Genomic DNA, 10,521 nt, shown 5'->3' with positions numbered 1-10,521 from the left:
CCATCCATCCATCCATCCATCCATCCATCCATCCATCCATCCATCCACTTTTACCTGCTTCTTCCTTTCCGGGCTGTGGGGTCACTGGTGCTCATGTCCAGCCATCACTGTGTGAAAGGCGGGAGACACCCTGGACAGGTCTCCAGTCCATCACAGGACACAGAGACAAACAAGACAACTATTCACTCTCCCACTCACTCCGAGGGACAATTTAGAGTTACCAATCAGCCTAACATGCATGTTTTTAGAGCCTAATGCTCCTCTCAACAGCACTATTATTGCAGAAATATAATGAATCAGAATGTTTCATGTCATATGTTAAATACATATTTCATTAACCTGCTGCCAAATGATGGTTGTTCATCTGTTTTTTTTTTTGGTTTTATATATTAGGCCAGGAGCAGTGTGCATGCAAGTTATTCATTTATGAATAGGCCTTTTATTTAAACGTAATAAAATCAAGACTGCAAAGTTTTGAAAAGCCAAGTGAAGCACTCGATGTTTATGTTAGTCCTCATTATATTTTACAGCAGCAGTGCCACTAATAAGGAATAAGGAAATTGGGAACCATTTTTTTTAAGCCCTCTCTGCTGTAATATGAAAAAAAAAGTTAAAAATAATGAGCTTAAGCAACAAGCTGAAAATGTTTAAACCACAAAGGGTAATGCTCTTTTGAGAACTTTAAAAGGCTGAGCAGTGATTTGACTGATTTTGCCAAGTTACCAGATTTCCTTCTGTCCATCCATCTTAAACCTTTCTGTGTGTAGTATTTGAAGCCACTGGCCCAGATCTGTCATACTTATTCACATTCTTTAGTCCCTTTTGCCTCGCTTACTTTGGCAGTAGATGGGGCCAGTCCCAGCTGGCCCAGTCCGAAACTGCCTACTGCTGAAAGACATCCCTGCAGTGAAAGCTGAGTTCACTCAACATGCCAGCTGTTCAGCACTCAGAATTACCTGACGTAACACAACTAAACCTTAGTGGTTTAAAAAGAATCATGAAATATTCCAGATTAATGAGCAGGTACTTGTAAATAAATTGGACTAATGGTGTAGAGTTCATTTTATTTATAGTATTTTAGTGAGCCTTTTTCTATAGAGAAGAAATTTGGCTGATGATGCTTAAAATTCAGATTTTAATATTTTTGTCTCAAATTTTAAAAAAAAGTTTTCACGTGTTTTTTGCTCTTTGATTGAATGTACCTATATCTCTGCAACCATGAAATGCTTGTATCATTTAATGTTTAAGTTATCAAAATGCTGCTCAGACTGTGGGAAAATGTAGTCCAGAACTCTGCTGAATAACAACAAGTTCTCCAAATGTACAGACTACAATTCTTCTTTAACATTAAACTGAAAGTTCAGGTTAAAAAGTGTACAATGAAATACTTAATTAAAATACTGAAAATGGAACTACCATGTCTGGCTTCATGTACTTGATAAATGGAGTCTAGATTTTTACGTTGCTTTCAATACGAGTGGTTCAAGAACATAAACTATTGTCCAAACCTTAAGTTTGTTTGAGAGGACTCAGATAATCCAGAGCCTGCACTAAGTATTTAAACATATTGAGTATTTCCCAGATGACTTTTATAGACTGTGCATATCATTTTTGAATTACCTTCAGCCTTCTTTTAATATGTAATATGCATTTTTCCTGTGCAATCATTTTATGCACTTTTTCTTAAACTTTTTTCTAACTATTTTTATGCTTCTGATCTCAACAGAGACCATGACGACTGCCACTTCCCCAATCCTGTTGAAATGGGACCCGAAGAATCTTGAAATCCGCACCTTGACTGTGGAAAGGCTGCTGGAGCCCCTGGTCACGCAGGTAGATAAACACATTCCTGGATGATTGTTTAATTGTGTTACTCCCCTGTAATAGTCAAACTGGGTGTTCTTTTATTACAATGGCGCAGGTAGTATTTCAAAATAGAAAATAAGAAATGTCCTTTTATTTATTTTTTTTTTTTGAATACTCAACCCTATTTACAGTGATATATGTACATTTATATCACCTTGTTTTAAAAACATGTGAATCTTGTCTAAAATCAAAAACAAGTTATTCCAAGAATTAAATGTCATAATTATTAACATGTTCATTATATGCTGAAGTGATTGCAAATTATTATTATTTTTTACATTTTAAATAGAAATCACAATATGGATAATTAACCCAATAGGCCCTAATAATAAACAAATACCTGAGAGGAAAAATGTTTTTTCACTGGAAAAAAGGGCTATTGACTTAAAACGGGAAAGAAAAATGTTTGTTACTGTGTATTGTCAACACTTACTGTCCAACATTAAAAGATAAAGTAAAAGTGGCCATGATAATTATAAATAATAATTGGGGAATAATAATAAATTATAATATAATAATAAATTTATTTGTTTAGGGTGAAAAGAATTTAAATTAGCTGTCTTAAATATTAATCCCACTGGTACGTCTTCCATGGCGGAAGCTGAGTCAGGGGACTTAGGGCTTTGTCTGTTAATAACTGTGGCTGAGGTTGCCAAGGGAGTTAAAAAGCTACACAGCGGCAGGGTTCTGGTGGTGGATGAGATTCACCATTATTTCCTAAAGGCTCTGCTGGATGTTGTGAGGCTGTCTTGGTTGACATGCTTTTGAATCATTGCAAGGACATCAGGGGCAGCGCCACTGGATTGATGTTTCCCTCTTCAGAAAGGGGGACCAGATGGTATGCTCCAATTATAGGGGCACAAGTCTCCTTGGCCTCCGTGGTAAGGTCTATTCAGGGGTACTGGAGAAGCGAGTCAGATCATTGGTCGAACCTCAGATCCAGGAGGAACAATGCGGGTTCCATCCTGGCTGTGGAACACTGGATCAGCTCTTTACCCTCACTATGGTTCTCGAAGGTTCATGGGAGTTTGCCCATCCAGTCTACATGTGTTTTGTGGACTTGGAGAAAGCTTTCAACCATGTTCCTCGAGGTACACTGTTGGGGATGCTCCGTGAGTATGGGATTAGCAGCCCGTTGCTACGGGCTGTTCAGTCCCTATACAAGTGGTGTGAGAGTTTGATTCACATTGCCGATAGTAAGTCAGACCCCTTCAGGGTGGGAGTTGGACTCTGCCAGGGCTGCCTGTTGTCACCGATTCTGTTCATAACTTTTATGGACAGAATTTCTTGGTGCAGCCAGGGGGTGGGGGAAGTCCGATTAGCTGGCCTCAGGACTCCATCTCTGCTCTTTGCAGATGATGTGGTCCTGTTGGCGTCATCGTGCCATGATTTTCAGCTCTCACTGGAGCAGTTCGCAGCTGAGTGTAAAGCGGCTGGGATGAGGATCATCACCTCCAATTCTGAGGTCTGGGGTGACCCCAGAGAGCTAGATGAGGTGGCTATGGAAAGAGATGTCTGGGCCTCCCTGCTCAAGCTGCTACCCCCGCGACCCAACTTCAGAACAAGCGGAAGATAATGGATGGATAGATGTCTTAAGTATTGGTTGAGCAACTATAAAATGATGAACATAGTTCTTTGAAAGACTTTCCACTTTTCAATGGGGACATCTAATCCGAGGTTTTTAAAATTAAAATAAGTTGGGGGGGAAAATAACGGTTTAAAGCAGAGATCCATCCATTTATCCATTATCTTTACTCGCTTCTTCCTTTTCATGTTGCAGGGATCACTGGTGCCCATATCTAGCAGTCACTGTACAAGAGGTGTGGGACACCCTGGACAGGTCTCCAGTCCATCACAGGGACATATGGAGACAAATGAGGCAAACAACCATTCACTCTCTCACTCAAACTAGTGAGTGACCAATCAGCCTAACATGCATGTTTTTGGTCTGTGGGAAGAAACCACAGTACCCGGAGAAAACCCAAGCATGCACGGAGAGAACATGCTCCACCCAGAAATGTCCCGGGCTGGGATTTGAACCGGCGACCTTCTCGCTGTGAGACAGCATCTCTACCAACTGAACCACTGTGCTGCCTAAAGCAGAGATGTGTTTGCCAATTCCAATTTTCTCTTTAAACTTGTTAGTTTACAGCATACAAAATTAGAGGTCCTTCTGTCTTTGAAAATCTGAACGTACTTACAGTTACTGGAAAAGAGTATTTGCACAAATAAATCCAACTGGAAAAAGCTGTGAGACACCAGCATTAGTCTAAGAAAGAAGATTACTTATTGGACAACTGAACAGGAGAATTGTCATCTACAGCCAGTTCTTCCATAAACTGCTGTGTTTTTACAATACAGGAGTGAGCCAATGGTACTCACATCTGGAAACCATACAAACTTCCCATGGTCTCACCACCTGTGGGAGGGGCCAAAGGGGTTGGGTGCAATGTGGGATGGTTGGTGGCTGAGGGCGGGGACCCTGGCGGTCTGATCCTCGGCTACAGAAGCTGGCTATTGGGACGTGGAATGTCACCTCAATGGTGGGGAAGGAGCCTGAGCTGTGGTGTGAGGTTGAGAGGTTCTGGCTAGAAATGGTCGGACTCACCTCTTGGTGACTGTGTGTTGGGGTTCACCCCGGTGAATGAGAGGGTGGCCTCCGTCCGCCTACGTGTGGAGGGACTGGTTCTGACTGTCGTTTGTGCTTATGCACCAAACGGCAGTTCAGATTATCCACCCTTTTTGGAGTCCTTGGATGGGGTACTGGAAAGTGCACCTCCTGGGGACTCCCTTGTTCTGCTGGGGGACTTCAATGCTCACATGGGCAATGACAGTGAGACCTAGATGGGTGTGGTTGGGAGGAACGGCCCCACTGATCTGAACCCGAGTGGTGTTCTCTTGTTGGACTTCTATGTTCGTCATGGATTGTCCATAACGAAGACCACGTTCAAGCATAAGGATGTCCATATGTGCTCCTGGCACCAGAACACCCTAGGCTGCAGTTCGATGATCGACTTTGTCATCGTCTCATCTGATCTGCGGCCACATGTCTTGGACACTCAGGTGAAGAGAGGGGCGGAGCTGTCTACTGATCACTACCTAGTGGTGAGTTGGCTCCGCTGGTGGGGGAGGATGCCGGTCAGACCTGGCAGACCCAAATGTATTGTGAGGGTTTGCTGGGAACGTCTGGCAGAGTCTCCTGTGAGACGGAGCTTTAACTCCCACCTCCGGGAGAACTTTGAACATGTTCCGGGGGAGGTGGGGGACATTGAGTCTGAGTGGGCCATGTTCCATGCCTCTATTGTCGAGGCGGCTTACTGGTGCTCTGGCCGCAAGGTTGTCAGTGCCTGTCGAGGCGGCAACCCTCAAACCCAATGGTGGACACCGTCTGTGAGGGATGCTGTCAGGATGAAGAAGGAGTCCTATCGAGCCTTTTTGGCCTGTGGGACCCCAGAAGCAGCTGATGGGTACCGGCAGTCCAAGCGACATGCATCTCGGGCGGTTGCTGAGGCAAAAACTCGGAGAGGCCATGGAGAATGACTTCCGCATGGCTCGAGGCGATTCTGGTCCACCATCCGGCATCTCAAGGGGGGAAAGTGGTATACCACCAACACTGTTTATAATGGGGGTGGTGTGCTGCTGACCTCCACTCGGGATGTCGTGGGTCGGTGGGCAGAATACTTTGAAGACTTCCTCAATCCCACCGGCACGTCTTCCACTGAAGAAACAGAGCCTGGGGACTCTGGGTCGGGCCCTCCAATCTCTGGTGCTGAGGTCACCGAGGTGGTTAAAAAGTTCCTCGCTGGTACGGCCCCAGGGGTGGATGAGATTCGCCCGGAGTTCCTTAAGGCTCTGTATGTTGTAGGGTTGTGTTGCCTTACGTGACTCTGCAATATTGTGTGGACATCGGGGGAAGTTCCCCTAGATTGGCAGACCGGGGTGGTGGTTCCCCTATTAAAAAAGGGGGACTGTAGAGTGTGTCCCAACTACAGGGGGATCACGCTCCTAAGCCTCCCTGGTAAGGTCTATTCGGGGGTTCTGGAGAGGAGGGTCCATCGGATAGTCGAACCTCGGATTCAGGAGGAGCAGTGCGGTTTTCTTCCTGGTCGTGGAACACTGGACCAGCTCTACACTCTCAGCAGGGTCCTGGAGGGTGCGTGGGAGTTTGCCCAACCGGTCTACATGTGCTTTGTGGACTTGGAGAAGGCGTTAGACCGTGTCCCTCGGGAAACCCTGTGGGATGTACTCTGGGAGTATGGGGTACCGGGCCCTTTGATACGGGCTGTTAGATCCCTGTATGACCGGTGTCAGAGCCTGGTTTGCATTGCCGGCAGTAAGTCGGGCTTGTTCCCGGTGAGAGTTGGACTCCGCCAAGATTGCCCTTTGTCACCGATTCTGTTCATAACTTTTATGGACATAATTTCTAGGTGCAGCCAAGGTGTTGAGGGGATCCATTTTGGTGGCCTTAGGATTGCGTCTCTTACTTTTTGCAGATGATGTGGTCCTGTTGGCTTATTAGATCATGATCTTCAGCTTTCGCTGGAACAGTTCGCAGCCAAGTGCGACACAGCCGGGATGAGAATCAGTTCCTCCAAATCCAAGGCCATGGTCTTGAGCCGGAAAAGGGTAGAGTGCCCTCTCCAGGTCAGGGAGGAGGTCCTGCCCCAAGTGGAGGAGTTCAAGTATCTTGGGGTCTTGTTCACGATTGAGGGAAAAATGGAACGCGAGATTGATAGGCGGATAGGTGCAGCGTCTGCAGTGAAGCAGGCACTGTACAGGTCTGTCGTGGTGAAGAGAGAGCTGAGTCAAAAGGCGAAGCTCTCAATTTACCGATCGATCTACGTTCCTACCCTCATCTATGGTCATGAGCTTTGGGTTGTGACCGAAAGAACGAGATCTTGGATACAAGCGGCCAAAATGAGTTTTCTCCGCAGTGTGTCTGGGCTCTCCTTTAGAGATAGGGTGAGAAGCTCAATCATCCGGGAGGGACTCAAGAGTAGAGCCACTGCTTCTCCATGTTGAGAGGAGCCAGTTGAGGTGGCTCGGGCATCTGTTTAGGATGCCTCCTGGCCGCCTCCCTGGTGAAATGTTCCGGACACGTCCCACCGGGAAGAGACCCAGAGGAAGACCCAGGACACGCTGGAGGGACTATGTTTCTCGGCTGGCCTGGGAACACCTCCGGATTCCCCCGGAGGAGTTGGACCAAGTTGCTGAGGAGTGGGAAGTCTGGGCCTCCCTATTTAGGCTGCTACCCCCGCGACCCGACCTCGGATAAGCGGAAGAAAATGTTTGGATGGATGGACAAACTTCTGTTCTGCTTTGGGAAACATATGAAACCTTGCTTCCATCTAATGTCATGGATAAAGGTTTCACGTGTATGGCATGACGTCACACCCCCGTCACCCCCCCCCCCCTTCTGAGGTTAGTTAGCACAGTACTGACAGTGGTTGCGTCACTGACTACCAGTAGCTTTCCCGGTGGTCTGATGTTCTTTGGTTGACTTGAGTGCTTTTTATTTTTAATCAAACCACCGTCTCTTCACTGAATCTCTGTAATGCTATGGCATTATTTTTTTTCTTTCATGTCTTTGGCTTTGCAATACACTAATTCTTATTCTTCTGACTGAACTTGTGTTGTTCATTGCATTTTTCAATACTTCAAATTCAAATATATTTTGTCAGGTGACAGGTTTTTTTTCATTGGCTGTGCTTTTTGGTAAAGAAATTTTAAGTCTTACAGGAGCAAAATCCTTTATAGAAAATTATTTTTACAAGCCACTCAGTCTGTTTTGTAAGAATTATAGCTATTTTGCTATTTTTACCTAGACATGACCATTTATTTGCTCATTTTATTGAGTAAATTTTTTTTAGGGGGAGCGGTGACACAGAGGTTAAAGTAAGCCTGCGATTGGAAGGTTGTCAGTTAAAATTCCCCCTGCTGACCGGAACATCAAAATGTGAGGGGAGAAGATGAAGTTGCCTCCACCCTTATGTTCCCACTCTGGGCCCTTGAGCAATGCCCTTACAGTGTTTCCCCTAGTTTACTTGCCTTGGCAGAGCACTCTTATATTATGGGCGGGGGGGAGGGGGCATGTCTGTGTTCTGCGCTGTTTTCGAGTGGGGAGCAGGGGGACACAGTTGAAGCCATAGACATCAATACGTAAATATGTCGATGGTCAAAGCGCTACCTCCATTTTCATAGCTTTTTAGCTAGCACATCTGTATTGCACGCTGCTAGCTTAGCACTACATCAGTGTGGGCAGTTGTCTGCGGGGGTAGGCAGGCAGGAAGCTCAGTTCTGTTGACAGGGTGGGGCACCCTGCTTGTATAATGGTAGGGGAAACACTGCCTTAACCTCCACCATTTGCTTCCACGAGTGCTCTAGATGGAAGCCCTCTGCTCCAAACAGAGGGCTGTGGTAGCTTCAGGAAGGGCGTCCAGGCATAAAACAATTGCCAAATCCTTGTGCAAGTTTGCTTGCTGTGGCAACTCCTGAAGAAGGGAGCAGACGAAAGGGGGAAAAAAATAGTTGTTTTTGTGGAGTACAAGTAATGTTATGTAAAAATCGACTCAAGTCAAAGTAAACAATAAATCATTAAAATTTTAGCTAAGCTAAAGAAAACAGAGGCAATTCAAAGAGTTTTTGTTTGATGTGCATTCCAACCACTTCTGCCTTTATTCCATCCTACATGTATTGTTTTGAACCGTGCACTTTCTTGAGCAAGTGCTAAAAAGTAGAAAGTGAATCTATCAATGTGTGCACAGGAGATCAAGAAGCTGCTGATTATCAGATGCCCTGCAGCTGTGAGTTCATGTTACCATGGCGATGTTGGTGGAACATCTTCTCTGACTCAGATTGAGATTTCACCAAAACCTTGGCTCAAATTGGTGCTAGGTTTTAGCAAAATACTCCTTATAACCAAATTTTACCACTGTGACTGCCACAGGGCATTCCGATTGCTGTTTTTCTACTTTTAGAAATGTAAACTGGAATATCTTAAATAAACAAGAAAGTAAGTCTCATTATTCCTGTTCAAGCACTTTTACCATATTTTAGATGACTGGGAATCTGCACCAATAAACAACTGAACAGGATTGTTTAAAATATATAAATAAGAACGTCTTAGATGTGCCTGACGTTAAACTATTAAAGAATGCTTAAAATCCTTTCACTTGATGACTGCATGATGTTGCGTTCTGTTTCTTTGCATGGCGTCAGCCTCATTTGGTGTTGGTTCCTTCTGAGTGGTCATCAGAGTGACGCGGGGGTAATTGCTAAATGTCGAGGGACGGGAGGCTGATGAGCTTAAAAGCAGTGACTGTTGTCAAATCTTTATCACCTGACTTACCTTACTGCAAATTGCATGTCTTGAATAATTGTGTATTATCTTTGACATCTGAATTTTATCCATAAAATCACTGATTAGATATATTTAGTAATAAAAAAAGAAGAGGAGTGGTGATCTGATGGTTAGAGAAGGTGGACCTGTGATTGGAAAATCGCCGGTTCAACTCCCAGTACCGCCAACACCAAAATGTGGGTGGGATAGGTGAAGAACCCACACCTGCCTCCATCCTCATTTGCCCCACTCTGGGCCCTTGAGCAAGGCCCTTAACCCCCACCGTCTGCTCCTCTGGGCGACCTAGACGGCAGCTCTCTGCTCCACACAGAGGGCTGTGGTAGATCATGATCTGTGGTGTCAGGAAGGACATCCAGTGTAAAAATAATTGCCATGTCTTCTTGCGACTCAGTTTGTTGTGGTGACCCCTGAAGAAGGGAGAAGCCAAAAGAAAAAAAATAAATAAATAGTATTAAAAAGCTGGCAGACAGATTTCCTTACAGGTTTATAATAAAGTGAGTTGTAGAGACATGCAACTTTAAAATAAATGCCTTTACATTTTTATTGACAGGGTTTGCTTTCAATTATGATCCAGAAAACTACCTTAATGTGCCGTAAATCCCCAAATTTGACACAGTGGCAAAATTCATTTTCCACACAGCCAGGGGGATATGTACAACGTTAGGCTGTAGTAGTTTATCTTTTTATGATTTCAGTAGAAATGTGAAGCCTTTTTGGATGTGAACCAGGCACTGTGATTGTTTCCTTGTCAGTTTGGATGATTCAGTGTGTTTGGATGGAATAATGGGTTGCCTCAGGAGGACAGGCAAACAGGCTGACGCTGACATTGCTTGAGATAGCAGCCTCATTTATCATGACCAGGCTGCTCTCAGCCCTGCTGGAGACCTGAGCAGGTCTATAGCTAATACTCACGGTCTTACTTTCTCACTCTGTTAAAGCATGGCTCTGATGTAGTAAATACTTTTTTACTGTATTCCAATACTTTCCTTCTTTTTAAAAGAGTTCTAGACGAGCAGTCTTGCATGGTGAGTGGAGAAAACATATCTATTGTGTATGCACTTTGATTTATGTCTAAATGCAAACCAAGTTTTATGTTTGGTATTCTGGAAACATCTGAACCCTGATCAAAAATCATTCAGCTACTTTCTTTGTTTAAACTTAAAATTACATAGCTTTTTGTTGTTGCTTAAAGCAGTAGTTCTAATATTTTTAAGTCAGAGTCAGTCAGAGTCAGAGTTTCTTTATTGTCATTCGCACCTCATGTGGTACATGTGGTGGAGCGAAATTATGTACAC

At 44.5% G+C, this 10,521-nt stretch overlaps 1 protein-coding gene across 1 annotated transcript in view; it reads left to right on the top strand.

The window, feature by feature from the left end:
- Positions 1-10,521, top strand: part of ctnna2 (catenin (cadherin-associated protein), alpha 2) — a 488,266-nt gene that overhangs the window by 28,848 nt on the left and 448,897 nt on the right. Inside the window, exon 2 of the mRNA XM_037698244.1 lies at positions 1,727-1,833. Coding sequence (XP_037554172.1) covers positions 1,732-1,833 — 102 coding nt within the window. The 5' untranslated portion in view covers positions 1,727-1,731. The remainder of the gene's footprint in view (positions 1-1,726; positions 1,834-10,521) is intronic.

This window comes from Nematolebias whitei, chromosome 3 (assembly GCF_014905685.2).
Source record: "Nematolebias whitei isolate Nwh7 chromosome 3, NemWhi1, whole genome shotgun sequence".
In the NCBI taxonomy this organism is placed as follows: domain Eukaryota; kingdom Metazoa; phylum Chordata; class Actinopteri; order Cyprinodontiformes; family Rivulidae; genus Nematolebias; species Nematolebias whitei.
Note: the sequence above shows the minus strand (reverse complement) of the source record. Positions and strands in the feature narration are given on the sequence as shown.